Source organism: Miscanthus floridulus, unplaced genomic scaffold, assembly GCF_019320115.1.
Source record: "Miscanthus floridulus cultivar M001 unplaced genomic scaffold, ASM1932011v1 fs_365_4, whole genome shotgun sequence".
Taxonomy (NCBI): Eukaryota; Viridiplantae; Streptophyta; class Magnoliopsida; order Poales; family Poaceae; genus Miscanthus; species Miscanthus floridulus.
Genome location: NW_027096649.1, coordinates 16,892 through 43,043, shown reverse-complemented (window position 1 = coordinate 43,043; position 26,152 = coordinate 16,892). Strand labels below are relative to the sequence as shown.

The following is a 26,152-nucleotide window of genomic DNA, read 5'->3' as shown; positions in this document are numbered from 1 at the left end:
AGTCTATGTGAACAAGTAAATTAACATTACAAATTAATCGTACCTCAACTGGTTAGGTTACTTGTGGTTTAAATTATCCATACAATGGTAAACGTGGTCGTAATGATGAGTGTATGAACATGTATAAATATCTTCGTACGTACTATATACCATATAATTCGCCAAACAACAAGCAAATTAACGTCAAATATGGATATATTTTAGTAACATTTTAAAATTTCGGAATATAAATTCCAAACTCGATAACCTTTCGCCGGCCACGTGCTCCGGAAGCCCAGAAGAAACCAGCCGCCGCCTCAGCACTGGCCGACTCTTGGCTGGCGGCTATCGCGACTTCGCGAGGCGTGGAGCGCACGCGGGTCACCGGGCGGCGCTGCAGCAGCCGCGCAGGGGGCGGCGCCGGTGAGCAGCAGCGCGGCGCGCAGGCGGGGCGCGGCAAGCCGCACGCAACAGCGGCACAGGAGCAGGCGGGCGGCGCGCAGCGGCAGCCGCGCAGGCCGCAGGGGGCGGCGCTCCGTTGAACCACGGCGGCGCAGACAGGGTGTGCCGGTGCGGCAAGCCGGCAACAGGGCAGCAGAGCAGAGCACCCAGCCGGCAACGGAGGAGCAGAGCAGCGACAGGCTAGGTTTTAGGTATAACCCCTATTGCCCCTAAATCCCTAATAAAAGTCATTCAAATGTTCTCTGCGATTGTGATTTATGAGTCGAATGATTGAACATTTAATTAGCAGATTTAGAATTTTAGATTGTTATTTGTGAAGACCTGAAAAGTGAAAATGTCTAAAAGAACTTTGCACACATATTTTTCGAACCCAAGCAATGCTCTAGTGGTACAAGTACAACTCCTGTATTTTTCGAACCCTGTATTTTAGATAAAAGGTTGTGGATCAAATACAATGCATGTTGATGCGGTGGTGCCTTGCTATTGTTAAGTGCCCTGTTATGATTAGTCAACTTCTTTAAAAAGTGCTTGAACTATATTAATGCAATTTCTGTAATTAACTCCTATTTTATTTTACTTGATAATATTTCACTGAGCACTAGAAACACATAAAAAAAGGGCGTACCCAGTGCAGAGAGCTCCCGCTCTGTGCGGGGTCTGAGGAAGGGTGTTAGTGGCAAGCCTTACCCTCGCCTGTGCAATACGAGGAAACCGCGACTCGAACCCGGGACCTTCCGGTCACAGGCGGTAAGACTCTGCCGCTTGCACCAAGCCCACCCTTCTAGAAACACATAATTTTACATAAAGGATCTGCTAAGATGGATAGACAATATCGATCCTAGCATATTACATGTGCTCCTTTTCTATCTAGTTATTAATTTGAGCACTAATTGCTCTTAACTCTGAAGTATTGCATTTTCACATGAAAATATGGTATAAAAATTGGACATGTAATATATAGCCATCTGTTGCACATATGCATAAGGATGATTGTTGCTAACTAATGGCTGCCGCCGCCGCAGCCGTTGCGCTGATGGCGGCCTCCGGCCCGCCGCTCGAAGACTGCCTCCGCCTCCTCCGCGGTGAGCGCGACGAGCAGAAGCTGGCGGGCCTGCTCGTCGCCGCCAACATCTGCCGTGCGGGCGACTCCAACGCCGTCGCCAAGGTCTACCGCGCCGTTGGGCCCCGCTTCCTCCGACGCCTCCTCAGCACTGGTAAGAGACACGTCTAGAAGTGCGCCTCGTGGTTGTCTGGTGGGGAGGTCAGTGGCTTATCGAGTTCTGCTTCGTTGGCGCAGGGTTGGGGAAAGTGGAGGGCGGGAAGGAGGAGGAGCGAGAGGCATACCTGCGGCTTGCCGTCACCGTGCTCGCAGGGCTCGCGCGCGTCCCGGAGGTTGCGGCCGACGAGGGGGTCGTTTCCACTGTGCCCCTAGTCGCCGAGGTTATCACCAAATCGTAAGAAATTTGCTCTCTGTGCTTCTGATGCTTCATACTTAGTACTAACGTAGCAGTACACGTGAAACATTTTTATTAGTATTTTGCAATCCCTGCTAGTTGAATAGACACATGTATCCTGTTTTGAATCTGTTAAGAGCTGAGGCCAACCATTTTGCTATCACTAACTACTTTTAATGCTGTGCTCGTGTTGCATATTTGCTTATGATTGTAGCTATGTCGTGTGCTGCAGGACCGATCCAGCAATCACTGAAGAATGCTTTGAACTTCTGTCACTTATAGCAATAGCTTCTGAAGATGGGGCATACAAGTTTTGTGAGCCTGGTGTAATAGACATGATCTTCCTTCAAATCTTAAGCTTAACAGATGGTATTAAATTTTCCTGCCTGTATCTTGTTGTCAATTTCATTTCTAAACTGCGGTGTTAGCACTGATGCTTTAGATGCAGATCTTAGCTGGCATATTTTAAATTTGTGCATCTTGATGGGTGCTTTTGTTACTCTGTTTTTGAAACGTGGACTTGAAAGCTTGCCTAAGTGACAAACTCGCATAGCCTGGCATATTTTAAATTTGTGCATCTTGATGGGTGCTTTTGTTACTCTGTTTTTGAAATGTGGACTTGAAAGCTTGCCTAAGTGACAAACTCGCATAGCCTAATGAATTCGGTCTTAGCTAGTGTTTAGCAGTTGTGCTGTGGGTTAATGAATAACAATTTGTTGGGTCATAACTTGTGAAAAGGGATTACTATTTTGTTTGTTTAATTGGTGTTCAATATAGTTTGATGCTTAGTTTCTTATATGGTTTTCTTGATTATATTGTTTGTAGGTTCTAAGTGCGTAGAACTTGCCATTAACCTAATGCAGTTACTAGTTCATAAACTCAAAGTTGACACTATGAGTGTGGAGAAACTGCAAGGCATGACTAGCATGGTATGATTGATGTACCGGAATGTTTTACATGAATCTTCCTGCATTTTTTGTTTCACCATTCCTAAACTGATCTGATGATTTGATCACCAATTTTCAATGCAATTCAGGTGACTTGCCTTGCCAGGCTTTTTGCTGTTCTCCATACCGCAGTTAAATTTCATGCCCTGCACATGCTTACCACCCTCCTGTCCCAAAAAGAATCTGTAAGGATTACCCTTCCCTTGTTTTATTTCAAGAGTGTTAAACATTTTGTTATGCATGATATTTGATCAATTCCTCCCAATGATTTTTCTTTAATCCTTTATGTTTGTTTTGTTGTTGGAACGCTAAAGCCACTTCATGATTCTTTGAGATCAATACCGGCATCAATTTGGGAATCTCACATTCGAGTTGGAATCACTGCCATTCTCCAAAATCGTGTTGGTATGTCCAGGCCTCATATTTATAAATGATAACATTTTTTTTTTGGCAAAAACATTATAGGTTTTGTAATGAGGTGTTTTCTTCATGGATGAAGGCAATAATGCTAATATGTGCCACTTTGTTTCAAGAGCACCATACCTTGATTTATGCTTAGCTACCCATATGTTATCTTGGAATTGTTTGTTTCTTCTGTTTATTTGACTACCTACGGGCCAGTTTGGTAGCGCTCCAAAGCAACTCCCCGTCCCTCTAGCTCCTGCTCCTAGCCGCTCTTGGTCCCCGCATAAACTGTTTGGTAGAACTTTTCGTCGCTCCATCTGCATGCGTCAGTGGCATGGAGTCAGCACACCACCGGGTCGGCAGCGGCAAATCAAGTTCCTCCTTGCATGGATCGGAGTTAGCCACCGGCGAATTGTGCTCCTCCCACGAATCATGGTCATCCAGCTGTGAATCGGCAGAGAAGGGCGGCGGGGGAGGCCGAATCAGTGGGGGAGGAGGGTGGCGTGGGAGACGGAGAAGGGAGGGAGAGAAAGGCGGTTGGGGAGGCGAGGTGAGGCGAGTGGTGGGGTAGCGGAGAATGACAATGGGAGCAGAGCAGAGTGTGGTGAGAGGGCCTTTTCTGCTCCCCACCCATGGCACAAAACGGCAAGAGAACTTCATGCGTGGAGTGGGCAGGAGCAGCGGTGTTTGGGAGCACTCCGCCCGAATCTCATGGAGCGGAGCGCTGCCAAATTTGGCCCTATTGTATGAGGAATGAGTGGCGTACTGAAGGGTACAGGAGTGTAACCTAACCATGCTAGTATATTCTTTCTTTTTGAGATGCTCATGATGTTAAAATGTTTTTGTTGCTGTTCAGTATCCTCTGAAAAGCTGCATGCTCTTCTTCTGGCGGAGTGCATGATGTCCATACTAGGCGAGGATTGGTTGTCAGAAGATTTTGAAGTCCAGGATAACCAAAATGTGTTGCCTGTTGACAAGTAAGTTTCACATATCTCCTGTATTTATTGGGATGTTCCTGTAATTTTCCATAACAATATGTGATTTTCTACAGATTTGTATTGCTTGTTCTGGAATCCGCAAGGGTTGAAGTGGCAGTCCTACTAAATGAGCTTGCTTATCTGAAGTACGAGTCGTCAAAAACTTCTCAGACAGATGAAGCTGTCAGTCAGAAACAGAGAAACCTGGCTATACTATTTTCATTAATAGAAAGAATAATCAAAATGATATCTAATGCCAGTAGTGGTGAAGGTATGTTTCGATTCTCTTGTCTACTTTTGTTCCATGGGCATCAAACCAGGAAGCTTAGAGTCTGTGTATTTTCTCTGTCAGTGCAATCCAATGATGATAATTCTCCATTTCTGCATCACTAGTCTTCGATAATGCCATTCCATGTACAGAACACACATCAGCATGGAGATGTACGTGCTGATGCAGCACTCTTAAGGAAATCTGAACATTGGGAAAACATTTCCTTGAAGTGCTAAATGTTTTGGCAAAATGATCAGGCCACTGCATGCCAGTCACCACTCACCAGGCAGGCTCATTTGATAACACATTCAATAGTAAAATGGTTATTAGTTCAGTGATTTACGTTATCTACTTTGGGCTCGAAATTTTTTAGTGGTATATGAGTATCAACTATCTGTTGTATTTAGCAATTTAGTTATGTTTCCAAATTGCCCAAATTTCTAGAATACAGTGGCACTAATTTTTGGCATTGCTAGCATCTAAGCTTTTGGGGGTGAAGTTTTATCATTTCCCTTATATTTCCTAATTCGTTACCTTGAGCTTTCTGTTTCTCCTATCTTTCTGTCGAAGTCGGGAGTCATCTCAATGGCTCATAGAAAGTCTACTAAGATAGTAAACTGTATGCAGGTGCACCAATTCAGACCATCCGTGAAAGTACCATAATGCAGGCCATTACGGGATTAAATGAGACAATCAGTTTAGTCTTAGACTTTCTGCAGGATGCAAAGGTACATATTGTTATCAACCAAATGTAACATTCGTATTGTAAGATAATAATATCTTGAAGATGAAAATGTGACAGGATCATGGTCAACAGAAAGGTGATGATCTTTTGGCAGCTGCAAGAATAGTAGGAAGGTGTGCTGCTTGCTCATCTTATTATTCTTTGAGAATTCATGTATCCTTATGTTCCTCAGTTAGTAAATAATTGCTCCTTATCTGTAGCAATTGAACACAGCATGCTGTTCAGGGACCTTTAGTTGTGACTTCAAAGAAACACTAGTTCATCTGCCTGCCCATACTGCTTGTTGTAATGAATTGTGTATATGTTTTATAACATTATCAACAAAGTTGGCTTTCCTATTATAAAAGCTAAGCTGGTTTTCATCGTTTTGAACAAACGTGTACAGTTTGTCCAATTCATTTTTGCCCATGTGCACAATGTACATAATCTGTTAACCCATGAGCATCTTCAATAGTTCAATGTCAAAGCGTCCAGATCAAGCTTCTGTACAACGTATTTTCCTCGATTTCAATATCACATCTATGTGTTACTCTGTTGCAGTTATCTGGCAGAAGCACCATATGCCTGCAAGGAGAAGACCGGAAATCTATTGGAATTTATCTTTTCTATAGAAGGTCAAGATGAATCAAGGTTGCTTCTTCTTTATTTTGTGCTCACCAGGTGTATATATACATCTTCTTTCATGATGCAAAATATTGATGGTATAGAGTTCTATTCTTGCAACAGCCCCTTCTATTCTATTTGCTTCATGCTTCCAATGCTATCCCAAATAACAATGGAGGTTGATGGATGTAAAACTTTGGCATCATTTGGCGGCTATAAAGCAGTAAGTAGAATTGTTTCTTTTTCAACTTTCTAAAGCTTGATTACTAATTCCATTTGTATTTGTTCCTCAAATGAATTTATCTTCCTAGTCAGCTTACTTTGTTTTGCTTGTTCATTGGTAAGTAGGTGCTTTCTTGTTTTTGCCTGCATGTTACCATCAGTTTGTAAAAGCTGTGTGACCTCTGTTTCAAGATGAACATGGAACAGAGATCTCCAGAACCAATGTCTAGCGTTTAGAATGATTTATATTATTTTATGGAACTTTATGACTCTAGTGGCTTGTAGCCCTGTAAAGCCAATCAATGTTAATGTGATGTTTAATTGTTTATTGATTGGCATGAACACATGAGATTGCAGTTAACTTCTCAACTATTAACAGAGACATCTTGTTCAGCATAATTAGCACTGTGTATGCTGGGATGTGAACAGTTGATTGACTGTATTTCTCACTTTCTCCGCAGGTTATAGATTGCCTTGTTAAAATGACTGAGCAGGATGGAATGATGATTGACAATGGTAGCATGTTTTTGGCATCTGACACCATCATAAATTTCATGTCTAATGTAAGTAACTTGATTTTCTGAAAGGTCATTTTTTTGCATGCCATGGGAAAATTAATATTTTTTCGGTATTTTTGTAGAGGAAGAGTGTCCATATTCCAGTGAATCCTCGTTTCATTCGCCTCCTAAAGGCACTTGTTACATGGGCTGGTATGCTTTAACTTCTTTTCATCTTGCTTAAACATGTATGATGTATCTTTGTGCATCATAGACTAGATGATACCACCCTCTGTCCCAAATTATAGGTCGTTTTGGTTTTTCTAGATACATAGTTTTTGCTATGCATTTAGATATACGATATTGTCTAGATACATAACAAAAGTTGTGTATCAAGAAAAGCCAAAACGATCTATAAATTAGAATGGAGGGAGTACAATTCTGTGAGGTCGTTGCTAGCCTGTAGTCGTTTCTGTGTTCTGTTCTGGCAACTTCATCACTTTGGTTTAACTGCACAAAAAGAAACCTTGACCACATTATGGCATTATGTTTAATGGATGACTATAACTTGTCAGCACCTAAGGTATGCACCAACATTATAATCTGGAACTAGGCAGACTTCATGAATTATTTCCTTTCTTGGCTCATACAGTCAGATTATCATATCATGAAATTCATGCGCTTCGATCACTGCCTGTAGTGACTTGTGAGAAACCTGTCATCTTTCTCTATATGTGGTGCTGGAATGATAACTTATCCACACCTATTAAGTATTAATTAACATACTAATCAACAGCAAAATTATCCCATGTTTTTTTGGTGTTATTCATGTGAATCAGTCACTATATGTTATTGCTTATAGGAATCACAGATGCCTCATCAGTAACCATGACAGCATCCTGCTTATGTGCAATGCTGTTGGACTTGACATCAGAAGAGTTTCTATTGAGCTGCTCTCACTTTGATACCAAGACCCTTGGGAGTTTGTCTGAGCTCATTATCAGAAGTTTGCAGCAGGTTAATTTACTAGTCTTTATTTCGTATTTGGGACTCCTTTATTTATAGGATGATTGTTCACTAGGACGAAGTTTTATGATACACCGAATATGCTGAATTGCTGATAATATGATGTAATGTACTGCAGGATATCCCTGATGATGACAGGGAGCAATTCAACCAGAAGCAGATCATCGTATCAGGTAAACATGCTAATCTGTTGACTTAAAGTAAGCATTCAATGCACACAAACAAAATATAACTTTACCCTTTTTTGGAGTATGTGGTGCAGGTTATAGGCGATGGGCTGATCGATTTCCACATGTTAAAAATGTTGTGGAGCAGCATGTATCCGTGTGATCATCTGCTACCCCCAGGAGCTTTTCTCCATGAATGTAACCCAGCAAACGGAAACCTGACAGCGCAACTATGCCCATGCCCAGTTCTGATATTTGGTGGTTCATTCCCTTTACCTTATATTTGCCTGTGACCTGTTGCTGATGTGATTTTGGTTATGGTATCTCGGCTCACGATAATTCAGCAATGGGGGAATGTTAGGTTAGCATAATTCTCCAGCGGCAGCTGATGAGGTACACCAATGTGGGTCAGAAAGATGGCATTGTTTATCTGGGTAATCCTCAGAAGCGAAGCAAGTCTGACGCTGGAGTGCTTATGCACGAGAAGGAACAAGGCGGTTTGGGACTAGGTTCCCATCTCGCATAGTAACATATTTTTACAGAACGTCTATAACAGTACCAAGCTCAAATTTCACGGAAGGGGTTTTCATTTATGTTGTTTCGCATGTATAGCGAGATTATATTAAGGGCAGTCCCATCTAGTCCACTAGTCCAGGATGGTCTGAAAAATATGCCTTTTTTTTAGGCAAATCACGATACAGACGTAGAGCGCATGGAACTTAGTTACCACTTGTGTTTTTGTTGTCGATGGGGAAGTCATCTATCATCGAAATAACGCTCTTGGAATAAATTCAGTAAATGTGAATACATCTGTCAAGTTGATGATTTGAACTCGAGTGGATCGGTTTTATCACGAGGAACCTGGCAGCTTAACCTGAACGTTCAGTTGGCAAATATGGCTATCTATCTTCCTTGATAGTTGCATCGTCGAGGCGTCGATCCTCGATAGATATAGGATGGCATCGTAGTAGAGAAGCAGAGAATGTATAGAACTAGTAAACAACACGTCTCTATTTGGGAGGGAGCTGAGCTAGTAGGAACGAAACTCGCAAGTAGGGACATATATAACAAATCAAGGGACGTCTACCCGGGCAGCAAATCCATCGCCATCGGCCTTTTAATTAGTTTGGTGGTGATGATTTCAACGCACCGCGAAACACACGAGCGCCCACCGACGGAAGCTCGTGGGTTTATTATGTTTGGCGTTCGGATGGCGACATCTCCACGTATCATATGTGACTCAGTGACTGTGTGAGCAGCTGTAGAATCTGTGTTCAGATTTGATGGTTATTTTCACGCATACGTTTAGAATATGAATATCTACTTGTTGCCTCCGGGAAAAAAAAATTTGTCGTGCAAGCGCTGCAGCCGTAGGCCAATATGATTTTTTTTAGAAAAAGGGAAAAGTTGTTAAATGGAATGATTTGTGTGCCCACTTCTATGTTAAGATAAGACGATAAAGCAACTTTTGGTACTACTTCTGGCCATGTTCGTGTGCCCTTAAATCCGACTTAGATCTGTTTTTTTTTTCATCCGGAACAGTATTTTTCTCTCACAGATTCCTCCAAAATTCCTCCAAGCGAACGACGCCTCTGTGTGAAAGCTATTGAGATGTTCAAACCATAGGCCCCGTTTATTTCGCTGAAAAAACAAGTCGAAATACTGTTCTGGTTGATTTGTTGTGAGAGAAAAACACTGTTCCAGCTGAAAAAGATGGATTATACGAGAAGTGAACGGGGCCATTGAGTGCTAACCTAGTGACGCAGTCCGCTCAATAATAATAATAGCAGTAGTAGTATTTGGGAGGCGTTTATCACTATCAAGGGGAGGTGAAGCAAAGCACCAACGTGAGTACGTGATGGCGCAAACGCGGCACCAGCAACCGGTAACAGTTATTAAAAGTACACTGCTTCTATACATGTTGTACTACTGCTGCTATTCCTTGAGACTTGAATAAAAGTTGGTCTGTCACTCGCTATCCAACTCGAAATAATAAACGCATTTTGATCAGCAAAAAAGTCATGGAAAACAAATTTTGACCCACTAAAAAGTGAATATCTGAGTTGTTTTGAATTTAATTATGTTGATGTAATTTGAATAATAGTTGGTTAAACTTTATAAAATTGAACTTCTTTCGAATTTCAATACGAAATACACGATTATCATTTCAGAACAGAGCAAATGAATAACGCTGAACCCCAAGCCGATAATTTGTGTCGAACTCTTTTTTCTTTATTGTTTTTCGGACTACCCAATTTGCTTTGTACAAAAGGAGCCTGAGTTCACACGACTCGGTCCACGCGGCTAATCTATCTACTCGGCGGCCGGCAGGTGCACGCGGCCATCGATCGGATCAGCCGGACAACACGCCGCCGGCGACGGCGAGGTACTCGTGCGGCGCCTCCCGCCGCACACGCGCGGCTGCGGTCGCGCTCGCGCCGGCGCTGGTCCCCGCGGCGGCAACACCCCGAGTCCTCGCCGGCTTGGCGCGCCCCGCGCCCTCCTCGTCGTCGGGTTCCGTCGGCGGCAGCTCGGCGCGGCACATGGGGCAGGTGGCCCGGATCCCGAGCCAGGGCGCGATGCAGCCGTGGTGGTACCAGTGCGCGCAGGGCAGCCGCACGACGGCGTCCGCCGCGGCGATCTCCTCCGTGCACACCGCGCACACCGTGCCGGCCACCCCCGCGGGCGCCCGCACCGGAGGCGGCACCTCCGCGCGGCGGCCACCGGAGGAAGAGGGGGAGGAGGGACCAGGAGGGTCGACGACGGGGAAGGACTCCTCGTCGACGTAGTCCACCACCAGCGGGTTCCGCCCGAGAATCGACGAGAGGAGGTACCTCGCCGTGATCCAGTCGCCGTCGTCCATGATTCCGATCGATGCCCACCCACCCACCCTGTCGTCGTCGCCTGCGCTGTGTCTCTCTCTGCACGTACTAGCACTAGCAATGGCAGTATTCACTCGTTTCCTCTGCCCCGCCTCCGTCTGTTAAATAGGAGTAGGAGTAGCAATCGTTTCGCTTTGCTCCCACCCGCAGCAGGGCAGGGCAGCAGTCGTTTTGTTGACGGTGCAGTGACGGGGACAGGGATGACAGATAAGAATAAAGATTGGGTTGGCAACTTGCCTGCCTCACAGACGTGTCCTGACCAGGATAACTTTCAGCAGCACATGCACATGCACATCGGTTGGGGGCGGGAAAGACAGGCGGGAGCCCGGTTGGAGTAGCTATCCAGAGGGGAATTCCCTGTCCGCCGCAATTCTGTGGGCTGCGAGGCCCGAGAGCGGATGTTCCATCTAGGCGTAAAGGTTTCGGTTAATAATAATTCTACTAGTCTTTTTGCGCGCGCCCATGCGCGCGGGGCGCGCACGGGGGCATTGGCCGGTAGTGCCTACGATCACTGAATCAGAACGGACCTAAGAACAAATGTGATCATAACGTTGTAGTAATAGACTGAAAGATATCTAGCCATCAGTTACTCGACACGAGAGATTAGTTCGTCCTACATAGGATGTGCCAATAATACATACAGATAGGACGCAATCCTCAGGTGGATAAGCGTCCAGATTGTACACAATGCTACATAAAAGAGTTTATGGCCATGATAACTTTTGCAGTTTTATTTGTCAAATGGAACCTTGAGATAGATAATGACAGAACACATGTGATCAATAGAGTAAGGAATATAAGGTTGGTCCTCAAATCAAAAACTCTAAACTGGATGCATAGATATTGAATATTATTGCAAATATCTTACATGTCATAATACACATGAATAATACAGGTTTCAGCATAGAGCTAGGCCGAGATGGTGGAACATATAGCATATTATACATAGCCAAAGCCGAGTTTATGTGATATGTTCAAATATTACATATATTTTACATGAGAAATAAAGCACATGAGAAGTTTTCAGTCCACGAGACATAGCGTCTAAGACGGCACAACATACCATATTACAGATAGATAAATCACAATACTTAGCACATGTCATAGGAGCACAGGGTTAGCTAAGTAGCTTCTGCCCATGAGCTTCTCCTGATCAACCTTAATGAAAATAGTTTTGTAATATCCAGTGGAAACGTGCCAGAAGCTGTGCCTGCAACATGTTTTCTGTTGCCTGCATTGTTCCTGACCTCCAAACTATGACATGTAAATAGTACATCAACAATGACATATAAGTAATATAGAGGTTGCTGAACCACTCTATGTAAGGGACAATATAATTCTTCTACTGTTGACATATGCATGAGCAGAGGCAGTGTAGAGCACGCCTCACACAATGAGCATTCTGCAACCCAAGTGTTCCATGGCTGTCAACTAACTGGGAGTACCTACTTGACAGTTATTAACAGTAAGCTATAAAATATATATACCCATGCAGTAAAACAGCCCACATGACTTGCTGCCTGTGAAGGCAATGCAATGGTTGACAGCCGAAGTAGCATTTTAACATAATTTGATGTTGTTAGAGCCTTTGGTACAGGCATAGATTTAGGAAAGAAAGGGATAAATGACATGGTACACAATTTTTCCTACATCTTTTTGAAGAAAATATTGATTGATAAAATTCTAGATAATTTTGGTGACTCCCAGTCATACACGGTACAGGGTTTTGCTGATACATCAGCTAGAGAAAGGCCTCCTGCAAGTAGAGAATCAACTTGGGACAAACTATTTTCATCTTTTACTACCTGCGCAAAATCAGTCACACGCATCTGTTAAAAGACGCCTCCATTTTTCCCGTTCAAATGATGATGACTCTGAACCATGATTCATTAAGTAGCCACTATCAAGTTCAATCCTGCCATTGTTTTAAAATGAATATAAGGATGTGCACTCTTTTATGTGCATATACAGATTATCCAGTGCCAAAAATTACATAGTTCATCATATATTCAGAAAGTTCTTTTATAGACCGGCTACCCAAGTACCCATTTGCTTCTTTTGTGATAATTACCAGACGACTGGACTGTAGTTGACAACAAAAAAGGACTGCCAGGACATCATTTGTGTTTCAATTCTAGGCCTTCCCAAATACCAGGCAACATAAATCACAGATACCAATGTCAAATTCAGTTTCATACTGGAAGGCAAAACCAAACTTATATATGATTTTACATCCCAAAAAAAAGAATCCATCCATTCCTGCCTTGGCATCATATTGGCAAAGAGACAGAGAGGAACACATACTTGGCCCAGAGCTTGCATGCAGCTCACTTTCAGGACTGCTTCAGGAAGACCTTTCCTACACGAAATGGCAGTTAATAACTATCTCCTGCACTAATTACAAAACTATAAGCCTTCTTGCAATGGAATAAAGAAATATAAATATCTATCTTTGCATCAAGTATAAAGACATCTATTATCCATATATTTGGGTTGGAGATGTTTTCTCATGGTTATGAATAGCATTTAGCACGACTATTTCATAGCAGCTTAGTCTCTGTTTGTAGACAATTGCTACTTTACACATAATTAAAATTAAAATTGGTGCAACAACATAGCATTGTAGCAATCAAAATTCTTGAAAAAGCTATACATTTACCCGGTGCTAGAGTTCATATATTAGCTAAAAGCGAAGTCATATACCAAACAAAAAAGTTATAATCACTGTGACAGCCATACAATAGGAATCAAAGAAGGCCAATACAAAGATATAGTTCAGAAATTAAAGATAGTAAATCAAAATACCCTGATTTTGAGGTGGCTCCATGTAATGATTACCTTGCTAGCAAGCCATGCTCAAGTAGACAAGTACAATTGCTGTTCTGCAGAACGCTCCAGGCAGGGCCGCTCGCCTCGCTGCTAGCTAGTCAGCCTACTACTGCCCCTGAAGGTTGCAAAATCAGCGGCTTGTCATGCCATTTGCCTAGACATAAATGCAGGTTGTAAAGAGTAACTTTTTCCTGATTTGAAATACCAATGCTACCATGCTAGACGGATGTAATACTACATGTCCAAAAGCATCCCAGGTGATCTTATTTCCATAGCAAAATATAGATGACTTCAAAAGTATTTTTCTTTCCTAAATGAATCACCTGTGATATTGTGTTTGGTTAGATTGAGATAAATAGAGGTAGAGAACTAAACTTGATTGCTTCTGTATGGATTTGATGAAGCTTCAAGTCAGGGTTCTCTGTGCCTCAGCCTGCAACATCCATGTAAACTTTAATTGGACAACCAATGTCCGGCCACTGCCCTGACCTACAGACTATGACACAACCTCACCTAGCCGCTCGCCAACCTGCCTAGCGACACACCTGAATCAAAGATCAGAATCACCAAACTTGCTTGGATTGGATTAATATCACAGTGCACTCAAACCAACTTTTGGTACAAGCAACATAGGTGAGATCAACATCTTATCTATTCATTTATAGAGACATGATTATTGTCCAAAAACCATTACAGGCCAAGCATCCTGTAATAATATGCAAGTTCAGTACATCATATTTGTATAATGGAATATTGAAATATTTTCATTTGTAAAATGGTAGTCTAGGGGTGTAACATGACACAGCTAGCATGAATTTAACAACATAATAAATTTAGCATTTTTATCCAACTATTCACAGTTTCTTCAGAACACTTTATTAGCATGATTAAAAGCTGCCTTTTCAGAACATTAACTCTCTGATGGCATTTCAAATGCTTCATAATTCAGGAAATGTTAACTTTGAGCTAGAAACCTAGAAGCAAAATAAATAATGGATCAGAGCAAAAGTTGAAAGATCATATACAGAGGATGCATACCTGGCAGCACCTTTTTAATTACTCTACAATTCTATATGGACACCTTGACAAAATTAACAGCAAAAGCAACATCAAAATGCAATTACTGGGAAACCCTAAACCCCTGAAGGAAACCGTCACATTGCAGGCCTAGTACAGAACACAAAGCAATAATTAGACTCGGCTCCGAGATTCACAAAAAAATTAACAAGAATCAAATACGTACAGGTTGTGCGCTTGTAAAGCTTGGGTCCTTGCTATGTGTTAAGGACAGAATCCCCAGCGGACCGTGACGGATGGTTGTTGGGTCTTCCGCGGCCGCACCAGGGGCCACGCGCACCGGGGCCGCCGCACCAGAGGCCGCCGCGCCGAGGGCCTTCCTCGCCGGGGCTGCCGTGCTGTACACAGCCAGATTCGGAATCAAGAAATCTCAAAGCAAAAGCACCAGATCCATGAATATCCGGCCCAAAATCACCAAAGGAAGAAGAAACCTGCGCTGGGGGGCTGCCGCGCCACCATGCCGCGCCGGGGAGCGCCCTCGCCTCACACCAGCGCCCGGAGCTCCGAGGGAGGAGGCATCGGGAGGAGCCGGGCATGCTCGCCCAGGCCTGCGTCCGCCGCCGGGGCGTGCTCGCGGCTGTGGCCGCCGCCACGCGGGGCGCCGCCGCGCCGGGTTGCGGCCGCGCCTGGGGGCGGCCTCGCCGGGGCGCCGTGCCCGGCCTCGCCTGGAAGCCGCGCCGCCACCGCGGGAAAGGAGGGAGAGGGAGGAGGCGCGGATGCGGACGCGAGAGAGAGCCGGCCTCGCCGGGGCGAGGTGCCCGGCCTCGCCTGGAAGCCGCGTCGCCACCGCGAGAAAGGAGGGAGAGGGAGGAGGCACGGATGCGGACGCGAGAGAGAGGTAGGGTTTGGACCCAGTATATATTTGGCTGCGGAGTGGCTCGGGAGGAGACAGGAGCACCGTTCATCAGGAATCCGAGGAGTGAAAATAATTTTGCTACCGTGGACACTGTGTGCGCCCGTCTTGGCCACACGCTCTATTCTCTTTAAATGAAACCCGGTTGGGTACTTGGGTTAAATCCGGTATTGAGAATTTGTTAAATGATTCAATGACTGTTTTCAAAAAAATAACTAATAACCGATAAAATCGGTTTCGGTCAACCGCAAAACCCATTATACTTTCTACAGGGGATAATGCAACAACATAATTATGAAAAGCACCCAACAAAATATGCATCATGTAATGAAACAAAAGGAAAAGCAACAAAAGAATGCTTCTAACAAATATATTCTCATCAAAATACATTTAAATTTTGCAAAATAGAACAATTTTAGTGATTAATACAATAGTCAAAAAGACATTCGGTTAATGCCGGTTTAAATCCAAATAAAACATAGTTATCGATATAGCCAAAGTCTTCGTCAATAGATCACAAAAAATTTGATTAACATTTTTTTCGGTTAAATCGTTTAGTTCGCCTAGTCGGTTTCGGTGAAATTTTGCCCACCCTGTCTCTATTAGCTTCGTACTCCCTCCGTCCGTGAATACAGGGCGTAACTACTTTATATATATATATATATATATATATATATATATATTCCGGGGAATACAGGGCGGCGGCGGCTCGGCGGTAGTTCACGTGCGCATGCAACATCTCCTCGGCTCCCACGCTGCATGCAGTTGGCCGTTACTCACAGCGCATGCATGTTCTCTCGAGCGAGGCTAGTACTCCTACTATACGAAGGCAAGCACTGTAAGTCGAGAGAATTTCTTATTTGACACTAGACAAATGATCCGTTCTTTTTTTGGCCCTCAAAAAATTTTCGTTCCCTATTTGACACCGAGTTCAACTTTCGTTCCTTATACGACACTCCGTTGGGTTTGCCATCCGTGAACCGTTAACTGACATGTGAAAAGACGATTTTGCCCCTGTGGGCCCCACCACCCTTCTCCCTCCTCTCCTCCCTTTCTCCACGGCCCAGCTCCCAGGTGCACTTCTCAATGTACCACAACACTTCTCAATGGCATTTCATCGAGTAGGTGATGGGCACGTGCCAGTCCAGCGCCCAGGTGCAGTGGCGATCTTGGCGCGGCGGCGGAGGCACCACGCACGCGCGAGGCCGGTGTGGTGCGACTCGGCACGGCGGTGGCAGCAGTCACGCGCGCGCAGCCATCTCTGTGCGGTGGCAGTGACGGCACGCACGCTCTCTGCTGGTGCGACGGCGGCCACCAGGTCGGCCACGGTCCACTCGGCGGACACCATGACGTGCAGCGGCCACATGCTCTGCTGCACCGCCACGCTCACCATAACCTTGCTCAGCGTCCTCCTTGGACTCCTCCCCGTGTCACCACGGAAGCTTGCTGCGCTGACGCCGGCGAGCAGGTTAGGAAACCTCTTGGGCCTCTGCTTCTGCGGCTGGTGGTGCCGCTGCTCGGTCCCACGCCCATGGAACGACGCCGACCGCTGCTGAGCCGCAGCCACTGTCATCGCCTACCGCTGATGCTTGCCGCGCGGAGCTGCTGCTCTTATTCTCGCCGTGCGGCGGCGCCAGAGGAGGCATCACGCGTGCCGTGACTGCGAGCGCTGGCCGGCTACAGAGCGGGGCTCTAGATGTCGATCGAGGCGATCGATCCGCTAGTGATGACTACGGACGAGTCATGTTCGGTGGCGGCAGCAAGGCTCATGGCGGCCAGACGACGAGGCGATCAATGCTGCACAGGTGAGCTCCGCACCGGAGGACGCCGGATCTCGCAGGGAGGAGCCGAGCCGGAGGACGTCGGATCTCACACGGAAGCGGGTGCGCCAGCAACTTCTTCGGAGGTGAAAGGTCCTTGTTTGGTTTTGGTAATTGAGTGACAACCTAGGTGGACTAATTGTGTTTATGTGAGATACACAGGTGATTAGTCCACAAGTACATGTGTATGAGCAACATATGCCATGGAGGTGAAAATGGCTTGGAGATGTTGCAAAGCTCACACATGTGATGATGAAGGAGCTTAAATGCACATGAGACATGACATTGAGTCATGTGATCAAGGTGGAGAAGATCAAGACAAGACTTGGCTTGATGGACCGGTTGCAAGCGTGAAGGGCAAGTCGAAGGCTTTGGAGTGATGGACCGCGTGGCGGTGAAGCTTGAGCAAGACTTGGCGCCGATGGACTATGGCAACGGTGAAGAGCAAGTAGAGTCAAGATCGATGAACCAATATGATCATGTGATGATATGAAGTGGATCATATCATTGTTGATCGTGTTGGTGCATGTGTTGCATCGACATTGAAGGAGATGGAATGGAATGCGCAAGGCAAAGGTATAACCTAGGGCATTTCATTTCACCGGTCATAGGTGTGTAGAGAAGTTTATGACCGGGTTTAGGATAGATGACCGTACTATCAAGAGGGGCAAACTTGTTTGCATATCGGTCATCTAGTGCCACTCGAGTGATCTAACTTTGCATTGTCGCTAGGATCGAGTGGCGTGGCAAGTTGAGTGGCTAACATCCTTTGGGAAATGATTGTGAAAATGCTAACACGCATACACATGGTGGTGTACACTTGGTGGTGTTGGCACATTTACAAAGGAGATGGTGGTTGTAGGGGTGAGATGGGTTTTGGGTCCCTCTCTCCCTCCTGCCGAGCTTGCTCGGCGGGATTCGGCGCTTTCGGGAAAATGGAATGCCTATTTTCTATTGCGCCGGATGCAAATTCTTGGTGGTTAGCTCATTGGAGCAAGGGTGAAGAAGTTAGAAGTGAAAACGAGTTGGTCACGAAGATGCTGGCGTCGGTCAACTGACCGGACGCTGGATCTGAATGCACCGGACGCTGTCTGCCTGCGTCCGGTCGCACTGACGTACGATGATGTAGAAGCTGGAGTGTGACCGGACACTGGCTGCGTCCGATCAAGTGTGACCAAACGCATCCGGTCGAGGTCGGTACCTTACTGGAAACGACCGGACGCTGGGGGTTCAGCGTCCGGTCAGTTGAAAGCTGCTGCGTCCGGTCAAGTCAAGTGACCGTTGGAACCGGGACACGTGGCCGTCTGTGGGCGACCGGACGCTGAGGTCCAGCGTCCGGTCGGCCCGACCGTTGCCCAGTGAAGGGGTAACAGCTAGTTTAGCCCTTGGGGCTATAAATAGAAGTGGCCTTCGGTCATGGCTGGTGTGGAGCACCTTGGGGGACTTTGTGTCCATGCTTGAGAGTGCTTAGGAGCCCTCCATCTCACACATACTTGATAGCGATCATCCGATTGTGTGAGTGAGCGATTCTAGTGCGATTGCATCGTGAGGTTGCATCGAGTGGCACTAGGTGATCGAGTTGCAAGCCGGTGGTGCTTGTTACTCTTGGAGGTTGTCACCTCCTAGACGGCTTGGTGGTGGTCTCCGTCGAAGCGCGCAAGAAGCTTGTGCGGCGCTCCGGAGAAGTGCTTGTGAGGGGCATTGTGCTCGCCCCGCGGGAGCCGCGAAGAGCAACTCTAGTAAAGCGTGTCATTGAGCTACCCTCACTCAAGGGGTAGGTTCTTGCGGCGCCCGACGTGCGGGCTTAGCGGGTGATGCTAATTAGCCGCCGAACCACCAAGTGAGCGGTCGACACAACGGGGACTAGCGTGTTGGCAAACACGTGAACCTCGGGAGAAAAATCATCGTGTCAACCTTATTCTTCCCGTTGATTTGCATCCCCGTTACACAAGCTTGCAATTACTCTTATACATATTAAGCTTGTGTAGTTGCTCTTGTAATTAGATAGCTTGTGTAGCTTGCTAATTACCTTCTTGCTTGTGTAGCATAGAAGTAGCTCCATTGCGTGGCTAATTTGGTTTTAGTAACCTTGTTAGTCACATTGCTTAGTTTGTGTAGCTAAGTATTTGCGCTCTCTAATTAGGCATTGATTGCCTTGTTATTGAGCATTGCTAGTGAGCTTAGTTAGCTTTGTGCTTTTGCTTACTAGCATGTGTAGGAGCTCCCTTGTTGCTCAAAGTACTAGTGGCATAGGTTTGTGTAACCTTGCTCCTAGAATTGTTTAGGAGAGCTCTAGCTAGCCCGTCACATTTGTTGCATAATTGTTATCTTTGCAAGGTGCTAGTGAACATATATAATGGGGTATAGTCTTGGCTAGACCGATAGTTTTAATTCCGCATTTGTATCGGTTAGCCGACGCGATTAATTTTAGAAAAGACTATTCACCCCCCCTCTAGTCCACCATCTCGACCCTTCAGGAGGCCATGGTGGTGGTGTGAGCCGCATGTGCGCGGACACGTGAGCGCTTTGCCGAGCCAGGCCGTGGAGAAGGGGAGGAGAGGAGGGCGAAGGTGGTGGGGCCCACAGGGGCAAAATCGTCTTTTCACATGGCAGTTAACGGTTCACAGATGGCAAACCTAACGGAGTGTCGTATAAGGAACGAAAGTTGAACTCGGTGTCAAATAAGAAACGGAAATTTTTTTAGAACCAAGAAAGGAACGGGTCATTTGTCTGGTGTCAAATAAGGAATTCTCTCCTATAAGTTCTTAGGATGCATCCTCTTTTCTCTAGTGGCCATCTTCTCACTGCATGAGTAAGTAGCATCTTCTTCTGTGAGACTAGTGCAGAATCTGACTTGCGTGCTTGCGCCTTAGCTCACAACATTTTTGTGCAGCGGCGAAGATGGCAGAGGTGGCTGGGGCGCAAGCAAGACAGCAGCTCGCCAGTGCTCGACGCATGCGTCGCTCGGAAGGCACAGAAGGAGCTCGGCCATGCTCGAGTGCTCCGTGTCTGCGCCATCCGCATGCGACGGCAAGCGCAGGTCGAGCTTGGCCGCGCGCGAGCGCTCCGTCTCCGTCAACATGTGGAGCTCCGCCGTGCGGGAGCTCTGTCCAACACTGGTGGAGCTCATCCGCTCACGATCATGGACGAAAGTGAAGCGGCCGGTGACGATCACGGCACCGACTCCGACAGCATTCGGTACGTTCCAGACTCACTGGCCAGCGACACCTGTGTTCCAGATTCATTCGAGGACATCGAGGAAGAAGCTAGAATTGCTGCACATGTTGCTGCTGAAGCAGAAAAGGATGAGAAAGCCCTTGCGATTGTCCGTCCAATGATGTTTAAAATCATCTTCCCTAATTTTCCAGAACTACACAAGTGATGCGAAACGAGCAATGGTGTACTCTTGTTTTTTATCTAATCGGTTACATGCAGGAGGAGTACATTTTTGTGAAACACTAAGCTATGCAGCGATGAAATTCACTGCATCTTGATAAATTTCCTTATCTACTTGTTGCCTTATTGGAAGTTGATGAATTCTCTCTAGCGTTCCCTTCTTCATACGAGGGATATCATAATGTTGCCCTCCTTTTGCACGCATAATCACTATCATGCACCCCTGCAGTGTTAGGAACACACGGTTTGACCTGTCCACCGGATATTCTAAATACGCTTTGATCACATTCTACTCAATTTCTTGGATGTTCGATGGAGATGACTTTTCAAACAATGCCTGAGCTGCAAAAAAACCCAGATCCAAAATATTAAGATATGGAGAGTTGGGTGGCTGACACATTAGCCGTATATCCCACCCATCTGCTTGTGCAGCACGCCAAAAATCTGGATCGTCAACTGCAATATGCGCTAGATAACTCTCCACGGAACCCCCGTATCAGCAGCAACGGACTTCGTTACTCCCTCCTTCATCATGCCTGGAGCTGATCTTTCTAAGCACATGGCATAGATGATCCTTTTTATGTCAGGAGGGTAATGCCTCCTCCTCTTGATATTGTTAGGAGTGCCTACACACACAAAAAAAAATGCTCGTATTCAAATAGCCGTACGTGCATGGGACATGCAGCAACAAAAACAAATGAGAAAAAAACAATGATGCCTGCATCAGAACGTCCATCGGGTACCAACCTGAATCGAATGCCACAAAATCAGCTTCATCGGCAGTGGCGTCATTTTGGTCCATGGCATGTGCACCGTTGTCCGTTTCTTCAGTTTGGTCCATGGCGTGTACACCGTTGTCCGCTTCTCCAGCTTCAGGTTGAGCCACGGCGTCTCCTTCGGCTCCAGCTTCATCCGTGCCATCAGCTGCGTCGTTGTCGCTCTCGTCGTCATCGTCATCACCTGCGATGGATGCCGCTGAACTATTACACTTGGAAAGGCACACATGGGAACACAATCGAAATATAGAAACAGACACCAGGAATGAGTACCTTCGTTGCCAGGGTCCCCAAACGAAATCATAGTTCAAATCAAGTATGCCTCCTTCAAATTCCTCAATTTCATTCCAATCAATAGGCTGATTCAATTCAGATCTAGACCGGGCATTATGAGTAGAGGGAAGATTAGAGGAGTAAGATATGGTGTCCACTGTGAATAAGCATTCCCTGTATTTATAGGAGGAACATACCGGAGGCATAGGCCGTAGCGCCACATGCAAATCAATTTCCATTAGCGCCAATGAAAATTTTGTAGGCGCCAAGGGACAAAATGGGCACGCACCAAGGAAGAAAATTTCGGTCATGCGAGAGAAATTAGCGCGCGCCGTGCATGCAGTTCCTTTGGCGCCCCAACGGAAAAAAAATCCATCTGCATGCATGCAGGGCGGGGCAAGGGAATAGTCCGAGCCGTTGCTTTGGCGCGCGGAAGAGTGAATGGCTCGCGGATGATGCATGCACGCATGCGCGATAACTACTTAAATTAGACGCGGAGCCGAAGCGCTCTTCTTGGAAGCCACAGCATTAAACTCGTTTATTGGTCTTTGTGAAAATAGAATCACGCCTTGTATTCACGGACGGAGGGAGTATCATACCTAAAAAGCCGTCTCTAATTTTGACCCTAGCACTCCCCTATGCCAGAGCAGGGGAAGCCCTCCCAACATCAGCTCCACGTTGTTCATTTTGTGCTACAGTGTTCAGTAGTGCATCTAGAGCTGGAGCCAGAGCAGTTGAGCACACTGAAGCCTTATTTTGAGGAGAGAAAGAAGGCTTCATACTACACTGCAAAAGATTCTATAGAAGCCAAACTTGATTTTAGAGGATAAGGGCTTCGTTCGGCTGGTACATTTTTTTACTGTATACTAGTTTGTTCCGGCTGGTTTTGGCTAATTCAATAATATTCTGTGAGAGAGAATAAGCTAAAACAAGCCGAGCCGAACACGCCGAAGGTCTCCCAGACAGGGACTAGAAGCCATCGTGGAAAAGCGCCACCTTCAGTTTGTTTTTCAGAGCAGCGCACCATGAAATCAAGCCCTATTTTCTATATATATGTAATATACATATAAAAAAGAAATGAACTCTGGCAGATATAAAGTAGTAGATATTAGTTTTTCTTTTTGGAAGGAATAAGCTAGAGGGTTGGTGCGCACTTGACTCGTTCACACACCATCTGAAACGCAAATGAACTTATGCCCACAACAAACACGACCCAACAGGGGCAGCAATAATGTGTGCTCCAGACGTGATGCTGCCAGCAGTCACAAAAAAGAAAGAAAAAGACGTGATGCTGCCAGAGTGGCCAGGGAAGCATAACTGAATGCAAGTCTGGCATTTAGAAGCCACCCCATGTATAAGAAGTCAGTCAAAAATCTTGAGACTCCTCTCCACAAAAGGAGGAAAAACATAGCATGAGGGGTAATACCCATTCTATCCACAGCAACATACCAACTGCAATATTACTTTGGTATAATAGTACAGTTCCGAACCTAAAGCTATTATATTATATTATATAAGAAATGGAAAGAAACATATAGGTAATAATAATTCAATTCCATTCCGATATCATGTCTTTTCTGCAACTTGTTTAAGCAGCAAACGTTTCCAAACAGGCTAAGCTGCAAAGGTTTCCAGAACAGGCGGTGCGGTTGGTTTGCCTGTGAGTTTCATTCCTTTGAGACAATCATGTCTTTCAGAATCAGCTGAGTAGCGAACTAATCTGGCAGCCCCCTGAACACCTTCCCGGGAGATCTGATGGCAACCTACAACGGTCAGAGACTCCAGTTTCGCTGAATGTGCCAGCTCGGCTATTCCATTATCAGTCACATTTTTGCATTTCCGGAGAGTGAGACTACTCAAGCGCGGGTCACGCGAGATGAAACTCATCCCAGCATCTGTTATCCTCTGGCAATCCAAAAGCTCAAGTCGCTCCAGGAATGGCGCCGACGAAATACCCTCCAACCCCGAGTCATAAAACATGTTCGCTCCATTCAGCATGAAAGCACGAATTGGACAAGTCTGAATGAGTGCAACAATACCTTTCTGTGTGAAGCCTATTTCTGTTGGATACATACTCGAACAAAACGTAAAGGTCAGCTCAACAAACCTCAAGCATTGGGCAGCTGAGACCAAGGGCCTTAAGGCTCTCATCAGTCAGTGGTGTCCTGAAATCCCAGTCCAGTTGGCGCAGAGGCTTGAGGCGAAGTGAAAGGCTTCTAAGGTTGCTGCAGTTCTGGAACAGCGCAATCATCTCGTCCTCATCTAGACCAACAACATAGTCGAGACAAAGTTTCTCTAATGCTTTGCACTTTCTCAAAAGAAAACGGAGTCCAATCTCTTGCGCAGTCGGTGCTGGGAGACCCTTATCGTCGGTGTGCATAGTTATAATATGTGCCAACCTCAAATCCTTCAAATTCTCACAGCGGATATCATATTTGTATGGGTAGTGATCATCAAACGCAGGATCCCCTGATAACCAATAATTGCCATTGATCTGAACCAAACTTTAGGAGGTCAAACTGGCTGATTCCCTTGCAATCCTTCACCACAAGTTCCACCACTGATCCAGCCCTGCCAAGGTACTCCAGCCACTCGACGCTGTCTACTTTAATGCAATCAACAAGATGGAAAGTAGATAGACTCTTGCACCCAACCGCTATTAAGAGAAGGCCATTTGAGGTTATCGCTGGAGTGAAGCTCAGCCTGAGGGCCTTCAGTTTCGTGCAAAGTTTCAAACAACCAAGGCCATTGTCATCGATGTCTGAGCAGAAGCTTAAGCTGAGATCCGTCAGTGAGGAACAGTGAGATGAAAGCACAGAGAGGCCTTGGTTGTCCAACTGCTTCCCTTGGGCTTGGACGGAGGTCCAACCAGAGTAATTGATCTCTACTTTCCACAAGTTGGGGAACCGGGAGCACAATGATGAGAAGGATTCTGTCGAAGGGTGAAGGCCGCAGCCAACACGGATTGTGCCCCTTTCCTCTGCATCCACAGCGTAGACGCACTTCGACACGAGTGAAAGTGAATTAAGATCCGTTGTCCTGATAACCCTCTTAATGATTTCTGCCAGTAGTGGCTCCGGGAGATCCTCCATTGAGAAGGTACTCAGAGAGTTCTGAAATAAGAAAATCAGAATTAAGCGTATGCAGATAATCAGACTACAGTGGCCAAGCTCAAGGATAAGCATGTTATGATGAACATTTTTTTAGTGACTGTTCAGCTTGAGAAATAACATTAAGCCAGCAATGTATATGTATCTAGATCACCGAGCAAAAAAAGGGCTTAACAGCAGACTAAACTAGCACCCAATTGTTTATGAAACTGCTGAAACAACAACATTAACAGAGCCTACACTTAATCTAAAAAACAGAGCCAACAAACTGAGGAATTGGAGAGAGTAGAAGTCCACGACATAACCAATCCAAATTGACCGTGACCGTTACATGTCCTGAGCACCTGCATTGATAGAGTGAAATGTACTAGGAAGCACTCATCAGGTAACGGCAAGTTGCATTAAAAAAATCGAAAATCGTTTTGCTCCAGCACGCCATTGTGCTTGGAGGTCGGTTCAGACACCACACCTACCAAATCAGACATAGCAGAATAATCGAGGGTTCCTATCAAAGCAGTGCCCAAGTAAACAGTGCCCAGAATTCATACGAACGATCAGCACTAGGGGTTTCTAATTCGTGAGACGAAGTACCTCTGGCACTCGGCGGGATCGATCTCCGCGGCGTCGTCCTCCCTCCATGGGACGCCCGCGGAGTGATCTGAGGTTGCCTTCTTTTTTCTTCTTCCCCTGTAGTTCACCGCCGTGGCGCGATGCGGATGGGCTGTGCAGTCACTAGTTGGGCTAGGCTAGGAAAAGGCTTTACTGGGCTGGAACTTAGACAGTTATACTACGTTAGATTTTCTAATTTCTCAGTTTTTTTTTACCTTTTCCGAGAATCATAAATTCATAACGCTTGTTTTGTTTGGGGCTTTGGTGGTGTTCATGCCTTTATTTTTTTTAAAAAACTTTGTGATTTTACCTGTGCATTTTCATATATGAAGAACGTGTTTGCTCCTGTTCTGTGAAAGCAAGCTGGCACTCTGGACATTTTTGGCATAGATGTTGTTGTATTTGTCTTTTTTGAAAATACTAGCAAACATGTTCGTGTGTTGCAACGGGAGTCTTTTTTTCTTGAGAGTTCAAGAACGAATGCGGGGCTTATGGTTTGTTTGATTTATAACCACAACTTGCCAAGTCATAAGTTAATCACGCCATAGTTTTTAATGTAATTGTGTGGTTCACTGTCATAATTATGATGTGCCACACTTTCTTAGCACTGTTTCCACATGTTATAGTCTCCTTTTCTTGCCAAAGTTTGCCGCAAGTGTAGCTTTTATTTTGCTCGCCGCACTTTGATCATGTTTGGCTCAGCTTGTGCATGCCCACCGTGCAGTGCGTCTGTGGCGTGAGTCGCGGTACCAAAAAAACAGGACTCTAGTTC

The 26,152-nt window shown here is 45.6% G+C and overlaps 2 protein-coding genes, 2 long non-coding RNA genes and 1 pseudogene across 7 annotated transcripts; 1 reads left to right on the top strand and 4 right to left on the bottom strand.

Moving 5' to 3' along the window:
* Positions 1-259: 259 nt before the first annotated feature.
* LOC136531509 (uncharacterized) lies at positions 260-8,531 on the top strand. Of its 3 annotated transcripts, XM_066524157.1 has the most exons (19): positions 260-632; positions 1,044-1,188; positions 1,464-1,655; positions 1,739-1,895; positions 2,110-2,264; positions 2,721-2,824; positions 2,932-3,027; positions 3,157-3,247; positions 4,104-4,224; positions 4,299-4,495; positions 5,123-5,223; positions 5,298-5,353; positions 5,781-5,870; positions 5,967-6,066; positions 6,527-6,628; positions 6,706-6,775; positions 7,425-7,579; positions 7,707-7,761; positions 7,851-8,531. In XM_066524157.1, exons 3-19 carry the CDS (start codon positions 1,475-1,477, stop codon positions 7,916-7,918), a joined length of 1,899 nt encoding a protein of 632 aa, XP_066380254.1. In that variant the 5' UTR covers positions 260-632; positions 1,044-1,188; positions 1,464-1,474; the 3' UTR covers positions 7,919-8,531. The 3 variants fall into 3 exon arrangements, with proteins under 3 accessions (XP_066380254.1, XP_066380253.1, XP_066380255.1); XM_066524156.1 differs by lacking the exon at positions 1,044-1,188; XM_066524158.1 differs by lacking the exon at positions 1,044-1,188 and having other exon boundaries at positions 2,128-2,264; positions 7,851-8,529.
* A 1,363-nt stretch (positions 8,532-9,894) lies between these two features.
* On the bottom strand, positions 9,895-10,741 carry LOC136531514 (uncharacterized). The gene has a single exon (XM_066524168.1). The coding sequence runs from the start codon at positions 10,616-10,618 to the stop codon at positions 10,109-10,111; it is 510 nt and encodes a 169-aa protein (XP_066380265.1). The 5' UTR covers positions 10,619-10,741; the 3' UTR covers positions 9,895-10,108.
* Positions 10,742-13,598: 2,857 nt separating this feature from the next.
* On the bottom strand, positions 13,599-15,477 carry LOC136531516 (uncharacterized). Of its 2 annotated transcripts, none has more exons than XR_010778050.1 (4): positions 14,975-15,477; positions 14,710-14,881; positions 13,975-14,633; positions 13,599-13,899 (listed from the first exon to the last, which is right to left on the bottom strand). It is a non-coding gene; the product is annotated as an uncharacterized lncRNA (long non-coding RNA). The 2 variants fall into 2 exon arrangements; XR_010778049.1 differs by having other exon boundaries at positions 13,980-14,633.
* Positions 15,478-21,115: 5,638 nt separating this feature from the next.
* LOC136531511 (uncharacterized) lies at positions 21,116-21,792 on the bottom strand. The gene is made up of 3 exons (XR_010778048.1): positions 21,662-21,792; positions 21,360-21,572; positions 21,116-21,238 (listed from the first exon to the last, which is right to left on the bottom strand). It is a non-coding gene; the product is annotated as an uncharacterized lncRNA (long non-coding RNA).
* Positions 21,793-23,108: 1,316 nt separating this feature from the next.
* Positions 23,109-25,413, bottom strand: LOC136531515 (F-box/LRR-repeat protein 14-like; annotated as a pseudogene).
* Positions 25,414-26,152: the final 739 nt, after the last annotated feature.

Coding starts and splice junctions, on each gene's coding strand:
- LOC136531514 (XM_066524168.1), bottom strand. CDS start 10,618: ATGGACGACGGCGACTGGATCACGGCGAGGTACCTCCTCTCGTCGATT.
- LOC136531509 (XM_066524156.1), top strand. CDS start 1,475: ATGGCGGCCTCCGGCCCGCCGCTCGAAGACTGCCTCCGCCTCCTCCGC. Junction 3,028..3,156: donor TCCTGTCCCAAAAAGAATCT/GTAAGGATTACC, acceptor GGAACGCTAAAG/CCACTTCATGATTCTTTGAG. Junction 5,224..5,297: donor ACTTTCTGCAGGATGCAAAG/GTACATATTGTT, acceptor AAAATGTGACAG/GATCATGGTCAACAGAAAGG.